Source organism: Pholis gunnellus (genome assembly GCF_910591455.1).
Source record: "Pholis gunnellus genome assembly, chromosome: 7".
Lineage (NCBI taxonomy): Eukaryota > Metazoa > Chordata > Actinopteri > Perciformes > Pholidae > Pholis > Pholis gunnellus.
This window is the reverse complement of record NC_136533.1, coordinates 8,157,045-8,171,599: the sequence shown is the minus strand read 5'-3', so window position 1 is coordinate 8,171,599 and position 14,555 is coordinate 8,157,045. Positions and strand designations below refer to the sequence as shown.

Here is a 14,555-nt window from a genome sequence, read left to right as displayed (position 1 = left end):
TGGGACACAACGATGATGAAGGTCGCTTTGTACATTTATACAGCATAAGGGGAAAGGTACTATAATACATTGTTGAAAAACAGTAGATGCATTGGTCAATTAGCTCCACATTGACAAGTAACAACATCAAATATAGATAGATAGATAGATGTATAGATAGATAGATAGATAGATAGATAGATAGATAGATAGATAGATAGATAGATAGATAGATAGATAGATAGATAGATAGATAGATAGATACTTTATTCATCCTGCAAGGGGACATTTGTTCACAACAGCAGCACAATATATACTAAGCAATCAAAGTGACAGAGTAAACATATTAAGTATAACAAATGCACAGTATATACAATAAAATAACAGAGTAGAACATATTAAGTCAAATAAAAAAATTCACAGTATATACAATGAAATAGAATAGTATTAATTTAACTTAAAATGCTGCCATAAAACATAGCACTGCAAGGAACGATGTTGCTGTCTGATACACAGACTGTATATAAGAAGTAAAATTAGTACTTTTACAGTATTCCTACTTTAATCGAAGTAAAAGATCTTCCACTACTGGCCGACATGAGAAAGTGTGAACACTCCCAACCTTCGCCTCTAGAGGGCGGCAGCGCGTTGTTTACCGGAAGTACGTTATTCCGCGAAGAAGAGTAGACAGGAAAGTGGTACATGATGGTGGTGCTGTAATGGCACTGTAGCTGGGAGTGTTTTGGCTTTAACAGGTACACGAAGAGAAAAGTCGAGAGTGGTTCGTAACTTGGATTTCAGTATAAGTCTCCTTTAGCGGCACGAGAAATATGTACAGCGCACTTTGTGACCAGGACTATTAAAAGCATTATTTGGTGAGTGAGTTTCTCACGACTTCCTCTTGCTCTGTGATGCTAATGTTGCTAACAACAGTGCTAATAGCTTGGGGTTTTCTCATCCAGGCAAAACAAAAGCCTACATTTCAATCATTGTCACTTGATAGCAGAGGCTCTATTACGTGGGGTCCCATTGCTCTCATTCATTCCCAGCAGTCTTTGGATACTTTGGATATAACGTAATTTAGTTGCAAGAAGCAGTAGTGGAGTTACAGTTAGCAGTGTTCCTTGCAGAAGCCTGTTGATAAGTAACGTTATGTGGATGGTTGGGGACCCATTGGTCAAGTGTACATAAACAAATTATTTTAAATCAATCAAATATTTGAAAGTCTATGGGCTTAAATACAAATTTTCATTGTTTTGGCATGTTAAAAAAGGTTGAACTGAGGTCAGAATACTTGTGTTAGTGTCTTTCTCAGTGTGTGTGTGTTATAATGCTCTAATTTTGGGTATATGTCCAACGTTTATTTAGATAAATAAGGCTATACGTTTTTTCCCCTTCTTCTAGGTCGATCATTCCCAATTGAAACATATTGCACATATCAGACAAGGAACCTCAATCATTCCTTCCACAGTAAGTGAAAACAATAGTATTTTGCATGTTTTACAAGCACAACAATTAGTAGTCGTTCACCCAGTCTTCAGCCTCTAACTGGACTGTTTTCGGCTGTACCACTTTCTTCAGCATGCTGACATTTTGACTGCACATTTTCCAATGTACATTGAACGCATGGTCTGACCAGTACACAACACACTTTTCTTTACAGTGGCATATCGACGTGGTCAAAAATCAATTAGAGAGATATATGACGAGCGCTTCTCATCAATGGATTCAAGAGAGGTAAGGGGAGATGTTGTTTTGCAAAATATTTTAGTTAGACTAAGAGGGGAAAACTGCTGAGTCAACAGTCTTTTATATCATGATGCTGTTACTTAAGTCACATCCTTTTTTTTTTTTTTACCATGGTAGGTATTGAGTAATCATTAACTTTTTCATCTTTTGTACTTACTTCCAAACATTCTGCCTATAAACTAAACCTTGCTTAAAGAGAAGCTATATTATGTTAAATGTAATATTTTGTCATTTCAGGTGACTGTCCATCGAGTGGTTAATATTGTTGATAAGAGGAGCCCTATGCCTCGGCCACATGTGGAATTTGACGGCGGTTTTGATGATGACCAGTGGTATGGTGGTCCTCGAAGTTACTACGATGAAAGAGAATGCCGCGAAGAGGACAATTTTCCACCCAATGACCGTCGCTACTTTGATGACAGCTCACATGGCAATTTCCGCAGAAATGCTCCACAAAATGTAAGACACGCTTAGTATGCATATTTTATAAACTCACTCTGTTTTGTGTTACAGGTTCGTAAACAACTGTAACTGTAGCCAGAGCAGAGTGTTCAAGTGCTTTTGTTTTAGCTGAAGTCTGTCAGAAAGATAACAACAGAATAGTCAATTGCATTAGTTTAATTGGGTTTTTGTTGTTCCCAATAACGTCATGATGTGTCGGTTGTATTTCCCAAACTTCTTCCTTCTTCCCTTTGCTGATGCATTGCACTATATCTTTGTGCACTACCGCCACTTGTCGATCAGTGGAATAGGCTGCAACCACGAACAGGAACGTGTACTGCGTTCCACGGGGAACCTTAAAGGGCTGTTGTAATCGTGATTTTGTTTTCAGGAGGGCCCGTACTCGCAACAGTCGTATGGCAGAGATGATTTGAGGCATCAGTTAGGCTCGAGGTAAGTCCAATTGATTGTTTTATTTAATCGACAGAGTTTTTCTTCACTGAAATGTTTGTGTAATGCATCCAACTGCCCACAAGGTGGAGGCAGAGTTCAGTCTTTTTAAAGGTCAGCGTTGTTAGCTCGATAGGTATTTGATGTGTGACTTTCCTTGCATGTGATATCATTGAGGGAATAAAATGGGTAAATCAAACTCGTGTGTGTAAAATCTCTTTCAAATTTATTTTTGAATTATGTTATTACACATTGTTGCCGTGACAGAAAAGTATAACTTAAAAAAAAAAATGGAGAAAATGGAAAATATGAGGAGCATGTTGCAATGATCCGTGACCACACTGCTCTTGAGATAAGCTGAAGAGCTTAACCCCACACAATGCCGCTAAGTCTAGCATCAACAGACACTCTTCTCGCCCCGGCCACTTCAACATACCAACAGTTTACGGGCCCGAGCTCCCCTTTCCAGGAGTCATACCAGGCGAGAGAGGGGGACAAAGGGCACTAGTGTCTACTCACTCAGTCAAACAACCCCTCCCCCAGACCTCACCCCACCCTGAGAGGAAAAACAGCTGGACCACTCCCTCCTCAGTCAAACACCACCACACTTGTCAGATATTCAGAGCAAAGTATGTCTTGTGTGTCTTTTGGACCTTTCTGGAGTGAAATTACAACACTATTGAATTCATATTAGGTCAATTCAGGTTCCAAATGACCCTAAAATCTCATCTGTTGAATGTATTTTTCACACATTTTAAGTGATGCTCATGTCAAGAGGAAGCTGAAGCTCTTACCTGATCCTATCGCAAAGACAACGAGGCAGGAGGTTTGACCGTAGGATCTTTTCTTGCACACGGTGCGACAGTGTCCATGTTGACGAGGTGGCAAATATGAAACCATCTCAATCGCACAAGACAGAATCCCCTGGCACTCCAGGCTCTGTAAGCCAAAGCAATGGTCATAGTCGTAGGGAGTAATGGCGTAGCTTCTGAGGCTACGTGCGTGGACTCTAAAGCAACACTGTTATCTTACTGTAGCTATAAATGAAGCTCAAAGTGTGTGGGATAAAGACAAGCAGTGCGTGAACGTCATAATGTTCTGTAGTGGAGTCTTGGTGACGCACACGCGAGTGGTTTATTGTGCTCCCTTGTGGAGGTTTTACCCGCAGATTATGAAATGAGTGAAAAATTCATCCAGTCAAGAGAATTATTTCTGTTTTCAAACAAGCCAGACATGTTTCTGTTTTGCGTGATTTATTAAAGACAGCAAAAGGGAATAAAGATGCAAATATTATCAGTTGTTACTGTTAGTTTGTTCTGTCTCTTGGGACCGACCATTGTTTTAAGGATTCATGACTCATCCAGTTATTGCATTGTTCTAGTCATTTATCAGTGTATTGACTCTCACCAGAGTTTCATAAGAGTATATACAATTTTAGTTTTTTCCCAAAATAAAGTACAACACTTTTTCTGTCTCTGTCTTCTGTAGTCCACGGATGGCAATTAAGTGTTTGGCAAATGGCAGGCCGAGTCTTGGCTGCTTCAAACAGACCACGAGTCGTAAACGTTTGAGGTCTTGTTAGACCTGCTCTTTGTTTGAGATGTGGCTCGAGTTCAGGCCGAGGTCATAACAACCAGGTGCCTTTGGGTCCTTTATACCTCTGGACCTAAAGGTTGTTGTCAGGACACACGGCTTCGGCCCGGAACACGATGAAAACAAAGCACAATGACGTTTCAGTGTTTGTGCTAGACCTATCACGCAGGCTTTATTGCATTACATGGTTGAATAGCAAATTTGGTGACCGTGCTTTGTGACTACAGCTTCATATTAAGGCTTACTGCCTGCAATTGAAGACAGATAGGAGTGAAAGAAGACCAAAATTGCTCCATCTGTCTGCCAACTGTTGCATGTTCCAAAGTGGAAGATTGCCTCAATTCAACAAATTGATCAGTGCCCCACTGAGACTGAATTCAAGTCTCTGTGGTTTTGTCTTCTATTTATTCTGTTTCCATTACCCAACTGAAGGCGTTCACTGACGAACACTTTCTACACATCATATTTTGCCTTTGACCTTTCTTTAGCAAAGGAGGCTGCAGAGCTGTCTCTCCAGAAATTGATTTGTGTGTCATTTTTGAGTCTGTATTTTGCTTTTTTTTTTCTGTATTTCTTTAGGCACAGTGGCAGAAGTGGTCCTTATTTCCGCAGCAGAGGCCAAGTGTCAGGCCCTCCTCGAAGGTCAGTGTCACTGCCCTCACAGCCATAAAGTCTTCTAGAATACATTTATCAAACTGCCAACTCTGTTAGCAGGCAGGGCTTGAAATCAGGTGTTTAGTTTTTAAAGAGAGGGCTTCCAATCAATCAACAAATGACATTTAATTGAACACACAAATTATATCCATCTCGGTGTGCACGAATATTATGAGAGGGAGCATTAAATGAATCAACTACCCGTCACGCTGCAAGAGGTTTGTTTTTATGACTGCAGGAATTCTCCGCCTGTAGCAGCCAAACGTGACCGCTCTCCTGGAAGGAGGGAAGTCCATCCGCCCGTACCCGTCCGCTCCGGATCAAACACCAGCAGCCGGAGCTTCTCCCCGGACAGAGAGAAAGGCTTCACCTACCAGCAGGCCCAGCAAAGGCGTACGTATCAAGTCTCAAGTTTACCGATTTTGAAAAAGCCTCCGTTACAACCTTGTACTGTGATCAGCTGAGGGGAATAAAAGGAAGTGCTACCAGACAAGCAGGAAGGGTTGTTGGACTATAGCATTATTAAAAGCATATTTGTGTCATCCATGTCTCCACACCTACTCATGAATATCAATAATGAAACTGTGGTGTAATCGCAGAGGCAGAGAATGCTCTCTTTTGTTCTGTTTTCCATCTTCACCTTTTAAATGTGTTGCAAAGAACTAGCCGTGATGGACCGAGCTGTCCGACCGGCTGCCCGAGTGGATTGTATGACGTCCAATAACACACAACACCTGAAAGAGCACAGATATACACAGATATAAATAGGAGGGCTACAGAGTTGTGAATTCACGCGTATCTAGTTTAATGTGTGTCCTTGCAGCTGTTATACGCTCTGTAATGGCAACAAAAGAGAGAATTCTCTCATTTCACAAAGGCATATGTATAATTATAATGTCCAAAGGCATTAAGCCATTCCAGGTGAAGCATCTGTTTTCAGAGGTGGTGTGTAATGTGAAGGGTCAGGGTGTGCTGAAACACGTTAAGATGTTAATTACGCTAACACCACACACACTTTCAGAGGCTGGGAAAAAAAAAAAGATAGCCTTGGTTTATTGGGGTGGTTTGGTTTTGTATTCAGGACTTGACCCTTTCTTTAGTTCATGCGCTGGCTTAACAATGTCTTCAAAATGACATTGGGTCTGTCACTTTTACATGCTTTCTTTTGAGACTTCTACAGGGTTTAGAACTTACATTCCCAAATGCTGAGCCAATGAAATTTATGGATTCACATTTTACAAAAAAAAAATCTAATTTTAAAGTGATCTGGCATAAGCAATGTTATTAGTCTGAGGCAAAGCAGTGGGGACAGTAATTCCTCCTGTGCTTTGATTTCTAAGACACATAAACATATTAATGCGGTTGAAGGCTCAGCTCCATGTACCGCCCTTTGAAGACGCAATAAAACTGTGAGAAAACAGTTGTACCTCCCGACTCCACTCCCATCTGGGATACTAATTAGGCCAGCTCTGCAAAGTTCACAAAAATAGAGTTTTAGTGATTGGGTACGTGTACTAGGCTTTGTCCTGCACACACAAGCTGTATGCAACGTCTTTTTGCTAAATCTAGGTCGATGATGATGACTATTATTGGCCAGTAACACAGGGGCTGCTGCAACATGGGGTTCTGGTGAGCTGGCAGTAGGGGACGTTAGTTTGGACTTGTTGTTTTCTTACAGACAAAGCGGAGATAACCCTCACAGCACAGAGGTGCCTGAATTTAACAAACAGTTAATTGTTCAGCAGTGGAAACCGACTTCATGTTAGTTTCAGTCAAACTTTGGATGGAATTATTTTTAAATGCAATAATGCATCGCTCATTGTAATCACATCGCGTTTCCTGTCTGTGGTCTTTTTCTCATGCACGTGCACAACTGTTAAGAGCCAATTAGAAACGCGTATACATGGCAGAGAACTCTAGCTGGGGAGATCAGCTTTCTCTAATCCCCCTACCCCAGTTATGGAAACCAGGTGTACTGGAACGCACTGAGGGTGCGAGGTGCCGGGCAGGTGGGGATTACTCATGATCCCCTTTTCCAAAAACCGACAATCTGAGAAACACTCGCAAGTTATACAACAATTGGCCCGAGAGGAAAGATGTACTCTGCTCTCTCCTGCGCCGTTATTGCCATTCGAACACTTAACTGCATTGAGCCCCTCCGTACGATGGCAGGCATTTTGCCCCTTAAAGCGTGGCCATTCGGGAAGCGCTATAAACACTTAAGCCTCTAAGCATGTTCAAACACAATGTCATATTAACTAGTTTGTTTTTAGGCATACCCAAGCCTCACCGTTTTATGTCCGTGTGGTCCAAACTACGGTCCAGTCTTTGTGGGGTCCCGGAGAGAGCGCCACATGAGCGCTCCGTAGTCTTGCCGAGGGACTCGCATTAAGATGGAGATTATACCTTGGCTCACTCTAATCGCTGTGGGAGATGTCCTTCCGTAACAACAAACAACTTGGTCATATTTGTTTGTCTTTTTCTAGACACATTGGAGCCAGCAAGGGACAATATTTCAATTTAGGTACAGCTGAACTCCTCGACCACTATTGTGTGGGAGGATCCAACAAGGGAGTATTAAAAAGAAAACACAGTGATTTATACTTGTCAGCTGCCTCATAATGCCTTGGCTTCGCAATTGTTCACGATGACAAGTGAGTCATTGTTTGATGTCTCACAGTAGAGAGTAATTGTTCCCCAGGGTATTTAAAGAAATATACTATTTTCTAGTTATTAAGACTGCACAGTGGAACGAGCTGAGCAGCGTGTGGTCCCGGACCCTTTCCAGATTTCAACCGGGGATGCTGCACTTAACTTGGCATGCGTCCCAGCTCACGGGCCCACCAGGAGGCTCCCCAAGGGTTTATTTAAATACAGAGCAAAGTTAGAAAAAAAGGAATGCGCTATTGTTTAGATCGACCTCTTTTTACCTGCTTGTGTCCTCACTGTTCTGTCACGATGCTTTGTCCGTAGATAAGACCAGCGTGCCGACGAGCCACACTCCCAGCAGCTCTGTGGAGGAGGCTCCTCACAGCTCTGGATCTTCAAAGGTAAAACCAGTATTGCTCTTACAAGAAACACTTTGCAACATCAGTAAAATGAGAATAAAATATGAAGTCAACACACCACCACAGGTTTCTAATATTGCTATAAGCGTCAAACTTTCAGGTCTTACATTGTTCTTAAATTCATCAAAAAGAAGATTTTTTTTTAAACCGACTTCATCAACTGTATTGCGGTGACAATGTAACTTTAAGATTGAACAGGACAGTATATAAATATACAGTACGTGTATAATCAACGGGACAAAAACGGGCAAAACCACCAGTATGGTACAGTTAAGACTAAAATAACATAAAAAAAGAATATGCTCTTTGCTTTGTGGACATTTAGGTTAAGTTTCTTTTAACTGTAAGTATAACTGACCGATCTATTTGCGTCAGCGGGCTTTTACTTTGATCCTTGGCTGTACGGATCCTTTAATCACAGAGATGTACTGTATATGGCCCGTCTTTGCTGTTTACTGTTGACATGCAGCATGCATAATGAGACATGTACCAAAACAAGACCTTCGACACTCGTACGAGAGCAGAGTTTGTCTCTATTTGAAACACTTTGAAATCAGAACCAGCTTCTAAACCTAGTGACCTCCGTTCTAACCCTTAACCTTTGGCCCGCCAGGAAAAAACTCCTGCATCTGTAGCGGAGACGGAGGAGGTGGTGGCGGCTGCCAGCATGGAGGTGGTGGCTGCCAGCATGGAGCCAAAGCCGACACCCGAGGAAGACTTCAAGGCCCGCCGGTCGGAGGCCATTAAGGCTAAGGCTCTGGAAATTGAGACGGTATTAAGATTTTCTCCATGAAACGACCTCACTTCTGTTCATTCTTTCAACTCTCCATAATATACCTCGTCTCCGCTGTCTTTGTTAGATCTGGAGCTTTCTCCATTCCTATCACGGGGTCTCCTATATAGTGCAAAAAGCTTCATCTTTCACCAGCTATTACTGAATTTTAAAATCTTATTTTTAATGGAAAAATCTGCATCTGAGGTGAGACCGTGTTTTGGAGTTCTAGGTACAAACACTTACAGTTACACTTATAGGAGAAATCTGCTTTATTCTTGTTTCAGGATACTGTAAGTCATTTAAGAAAGAAACAGCGAGGGGAACCTGCAGACTTATCTCACCTCATTGGCATTTGTTTGTTGTTCAGCTGCCCCATGACTCTTATTCAGCACACTTAATATCCAGAGTCAAAGTGGTCACACAGAACATGGGCAACGGTCAGGGAGGGTGTCAGTGGGCAGTTGTAGAGAGAAACTAACAAACAGTATTAAATAACACACTTACTGTAGCGCTTGTTGTTTCTATACAGAAATCGGTAGCTGAGGTTCCTATGGGTTCCCCTTACTGTGTTCTCTCCCCGTGTTACATGTGTGGGCCTTACCCTGATCTCGAGGTGCGTCACGTATCCAGACAACCCTTTCACACTGGTTTTTACGATTTGGCAGTGAGTCAACGGGTTGACGTAAAAGGCGTATAAATGTGCCTTGGCTTGCTACGCGTAGTATTTAAGAAATAGAGAAACATTTGTTTTTGCTGGAGAGAAGGAGGATAAGTCAGCAGAAAAGTCCTTAGCACCTCAGGTCGGGATGCCTCCTGTGGCCTGCTATTTGGAGTTGCACTCTTTTCCCTACCCTTCGTCGCTCCGCACTACAGTACCACTTATCTGTTCCCGTTAAAGCAGGGCAGGAATTGCCCTGCAGGATGCAGGTGGCCCACCCACAGTGTGGTACGTCTCTTGGCATTAGCACACACACACATGCTTACCCTGCCATTTCCAACTGCTTCTACAGACGTGGTGAGAGGCAGAAACCTCTACCGTGTCTTTGCTGTAACATCTGCCCCCAGGCGTTGTTAAACCCACACCGATCTATCGCTGCCGTGGATCGCCAGACTGAGCGGATCGGTTAGTGGGCAGAGCTGGATCTCAGACCACCTCGTTTAAAGAAATGGCTCCAATCCACAGCATTTTGTGTAAAACAAGCGAGCAACATACACTGAAATAAACCACTCCCTCATTTTCTTGTCTTTCCTAAATGGGCTATTTATCTGATCAGAACGGTCTTAATAGCCCCGTTAGCATGGGGCCGGATTATTTGGAAATGGATTTGTCACACCAGCATAGCTCATTGTTTTTCGGCTCAGAGCTTGATGTAATGCATACTTTGAGTGGGTGTTTCAGGGTTATAAATGAAATTAGTAACCACAAATTCATTGAAACAGTAAACATCCACACTTATGACATCGCTCGTCATAAGATGTGTCAAAAAGTGTTACAGGCGTAATGGCCAGCATGCAGTTGTTGCAACAGATGGACCAATGGAGCGATTTATCAATCGCGTCGCTGACCACAGAACCAATCTGAGCTTGTAAAATGAGAATAACAACACAGAAAACATCTAGTCAATACTGAACTAAGTGCCTGGGAGTAATTTTCAGAGAAGTCCATTCATCGTCCCAATCAGCGCAAATGAAACTTATCCATTTCAACTATTCGCCCCTCCATCGAGAGGTCCGGTTTGCAGCTTGAGTGATTAGAATGGCTCTTTTAATATCCCCTAATGTGTACCAGCCCTCAAGTCATTACCCCACTTCCCCTATTATGCAGGACCCCTGCCTGCCTCAGTGCTCATTTGAACAGAGCCTCACTAAATGTCCATGTGAGTGCCTTATGTATAATCTCAGTCAAACCCCCCCCCTCAACTTCTCATCCCCCCACCCGGTACCCCAGCACCCTCCCGTCAGTATGTGCACAATTTGGACCTCCACAAACATCCGATTTGGGCAGAAGCCCACTTTTTTAAGGCTCCTCCTTTTAGGCCCCTAGTGTTGCCGTTTCTCTTGGGGCTCCAGCCCGTCCTGTGTGGCCCCTTAGTATCAAGCTTAAAGATCAGCTCATGGCTCCCGCTCAAGGAGGGGGGGTGTTGGATTTCGGCAGAACCTCCCTGCAACCTTTTCTCACAAACACGCAGAGCACGCTCAGGTCAAACGCTTCCTGTTTGTTCAAGTAACATGGTGGCAGTTTTTACAAAAATAGCAGGCCGTTTGAAGTCACTCAATTGTTCAGTGCTGTAATAACTGTGCAGTGATGCTCCTCATTTTATCACACATTTATATGCACAGTGTGCGCATGCAAGCACATGACAGCTCCCAGTCTTCTTAGCTGCAGTACCAATAAGGGGAATCTCTTCATTTGAGTTCATAGTTCATTATAAGACTACTATTTCCAACCCCGTTCCCCAAGTTCTAGTGTGTAAAACTGTGTCTACGGGATATCGTGAAGTGTAAATCTAATCACTGCCAACAAAGGCTGTAGCTTGGGAAAAGCTTTGAAAGTTTTTGTCTTTTAAGGAGGCGAAGATAATCAACCGTAAGTGATTAGAGGGGTTCTTTGTTTGTGGGACATACACCACATGTTAGTGTCTCATTCAGCCCATGTTTCCGCTCACATCTTCAAACCTGGAACCCATCTTTGTCTCTGCTAAATGATTCTCGCTTAGTGGACATGTTTAGCAAAAGAGAGCTCTTCACTCAAGAGGTAGAGGTGTGGAAATCCACCCGTGTAGTGTGAACTTAAGATCATGTGAAATGTTTAAGAATAGCCTGTGAAGGGACTCGTACATGTAGAGCATGAAGGCAGACGGTAACCTGTGCTGTAGTACGAGTTTGACCCTGAGCTTAGCTGGCCACACGTGTCGTGAGTCTCTCGCTTCCTTGTGGTCGGGGCTGAAGACTATCATTACGCGGGGGCTGCGTAATTCGCTTGACATGATCTGCAGACATTAAATCATCAGCGTGAGTCCAAACATCTCTCGCAGTCTAGGATATTCCTGTCGGAGTTTACTCGACTTGCCTTCCTCCGTGTGATTACAATGCGTGTTGTGATAAAGTGATAATGACCTGTGTTGTTATAATACTCATAGTTGGCATAGTTTTTCACCCTACCAAAATATTTGATACATTTTTCTCTGCGACGGGAGCAAACCTGGTCCCCGGACCACAGAATGTGGGTTAGGGATGCGCGTGTGAACAGATAGGAGTGCATCACCTATCTGAACATGCTGTAGCTAGTTCAGCAGGGGAATTATCAGCGGGAGAGAGTGCGAGAAATAAAAAAAAAAATGCAAAAAGCCATGAAGGAGGACTGAAGTGATCTATCTGCTGGAGGCATCTGACATCATTGTAATAAGCAGGTAGAGCAGAAAATGGAGACCCTTTATTTTCTCCCTCCAACCTTTGTGTGTGTGTGTGTAACTTTATCATTTCTCGTAACCTTATTTAGCCTTCTTTGGTCCTACAGGTGCGCTGAATAGCCTTTCTTTTAGCCAGTGAGTGGTTCCCATGTGGCACATTGTTTCCATCCTTATTGTTCCAAACTGAATGTCATATTATTTTTGTTTCTTTGACCTTTTCTGTGTGTTTTTAAAGCACCACCCAGCCGAGTTCCCTGCCAGGTTTCGATGGAAAAGATCATCTTGATACGGACTGTGGCAAATTTCTGGTTTCTTTAGAAAGTGTAGTGACGGCCAAACTCGGATATTACAAACACCTCTCTTTGGTCGAAATAATCACCATTTACAGTGAAGTCATGTGACAGGGATATAATGAATATACAAAAGCTCTTGTGATCGCTATACAAATTGGTGGATACACGATCACGAGTTAGCCTGGATACACATTATGTAATGTGTATCTGGGCAAAGTAACAGCAGCTGTGGTTTTTATATTTCCCCATAACTGGCAGAACCCTGGAATAAAGCCGTTTAACCGGTTAACCTCACATTCTGCTCAAGACTGGACTCTGATTTAAGTTGACAGGCGGCATTTTTCTTTTCAAAGTTAACGACGCTGATGTTTCTCTGTGTGTTTTATTACATTTAACAGACAATTAATGTTTGATGAGATACTGTCAACTCATTTTGGTTCTACAGCTAAGACCCGCACAGCCCACATTCCTAAAAAGGTTATGCGGTGAACATGACACAGATATACAATTCCTCTGAGGAAGCTGCGCCCGTTTAGACTGTTTGAAGAAGTAAGTCATATTCATATGATGAAGTGATTACCTACAGCTGATTGTAAAATACAAAGCATATTCTGTAAATGTAGATGTTTTAGAGAGACTTTCTTATTTGTAGTGGTGGTTGTCTTGAAGCCACAGAGAAGCCTTATGTCTGCCGCCAGTGACTCTAATTTGAGGGGAGAGGTGATCTGGGCTGCATTAACATAACCCTGGAGGACCCCAATGTCCCAGACTGCTCCTTGACAGGCTTGGTGGAGCCCTAAACATCTAGGGTGGCTTCAGTGCAGGGCCCCACATTTAGTCTTTTCTCCCCAGGTGATAAAGATGTTGTGAGCTTGCACCTGGGACTCTAATAAAGGACTTAACAGCCGTTTTGGGTCAGCAGTAAAATCGGAGAGGGATGTGAGAGCTTGTTACAATGTGGTGTGAAAGAATGCTACAGCACCAGCAACACACTCTTGACACCTCGTGTCCCTTTTGTTCTGGGCGGACATGCACTTGAATGGGCTCGCATACACACATTCACACACCTGTTTCATGGAATTCACCGATTTACCAGAGCTGGGTTCATTAAGTTCACAGCTAGGCGTTGATATAAGAGCCGGTCTGTTGTATTCAGAGAGTTTTCTACACTATATACTTCAATTGTATCATCATGGACATTGGCATCCCTAACATGGTTGTTTTATGTGCAGCTTTACAGGAAAGACTGTGAGACATTCCGCACAGTGGTGAAGATGTTGGTGGCCAAGGAGCCCACTTTGGATAACCTGCTGCAGGCTCCCCTGGATGAGAACCTGTTGGAGATCAAACAGCGCTGCCTAGATGCCCTACGGCACTTTGTGAAGGAGCTGGACGAGGTCTTAAAGCAGCCGGACACCTCAGCGTAAGCCACAAGTCACAACACTGAAATGTGGTTTTTTTTTCCACTTGTCCAATATTCACATGTATTATTAAGAAAAGAAAGAATATCTGGCAGTGGCACTTTACTACACGCTGTAAAGATAAATAAGATTTAAGACTCAATGCTCGATCGAATAATTGTTCAAATGGTTATGTGGTTACATAAAATACTTTGCAGTATTATGAGTAAAAGCTTGTGCGTAAGATTCAGCTGCATTTTTATCATAAATCTTGTTGTGGAAAACCTGTGAAATATGACGTTTAGTCGATTACAGATGAAATTTTAAATGGATATAAATGAAATATTTGCTTGATCCTACACATAATAAAAACATGAAACGTTCCTATCACAACCTTCTACTCAGTCTGAAGTGATATGAAGCGTATTGTGCTTCCAGTAACTGTATTTCTTGCAGATGAGGCAGCGCTGTGCAACTAACTGTAACAAGTACTCCAGTATTGAAGGGTCCAACTCCATTTTTTAGTACAGCGCTATTTTATATATATATATAAAAAGTTTTTATACTGTATGTATGTAGAATTCTTATCATAATGTCGTATGAATTGTCAAACATCTTGTGAATATCATCCTTTTCTAATAAAAGCTGAAGCCTTGAAATTGTTTCTTATGTCCATTAAGTACTTCTGTGCAGGAAAGACGCAAATTACAAATCATGATATATAGATAGTTTTATTACAATTA

The 14,555-nt window shown here is 42.4% G+C and overlaps 1 protein-coding gene across 1 annotated transcript; it reads left to right on the top strand.

Moving 5' to 3' along the window:
• The first annotated feature begins 680 nt into the window (after positions 1 to 680).
• On the top strand, positions 681 to 14,458 carry LOC306698755 (periphilin-1). Its single transcript, XM_079163225.1, has 10 exons — positions 681 to 854; positions 1,384 to 1,449; positions 1,643 to 1,716; positions 1,966 to 2,187; positions 2,561 to 2,622; positions 4,792 to 4,854; positions 5,105 to 5,259; positions 7,840 to 7,916; positions 8,548 to 8,706; positions 13,645 to 14,458. Coding segments are annotated over exons 2-10 (1,008 nt in total). The 5' UTR covers positions 681 to 854; positions 1,384 to 1,448; the 3' UTR covers positions 13,840 to 14,458.
• Positions 14,459 to 14,555: the final 97 nt, after the last annotated feature.

Bases quoted from the DNA above. Each gene is read 5' to 3' on its own strand.
- LOC306698755 (XM_079163225.1), top strand. The intron at 2,623-4,791 runs GTAAGTCCAATT...GTATTTCTTTAG, and splicing joins AGGCATCAGTTAGGCTCGAG to GCACAGTGGCAGAAGTGGTC. The intron at 4,855-5,104 runs GTCAGTGTCACT...TTATGACTGCAG, and splicing joins GTGTCAGGCCCTCCTCGAAG to GAATTCTCCGCCTGTAGCAG.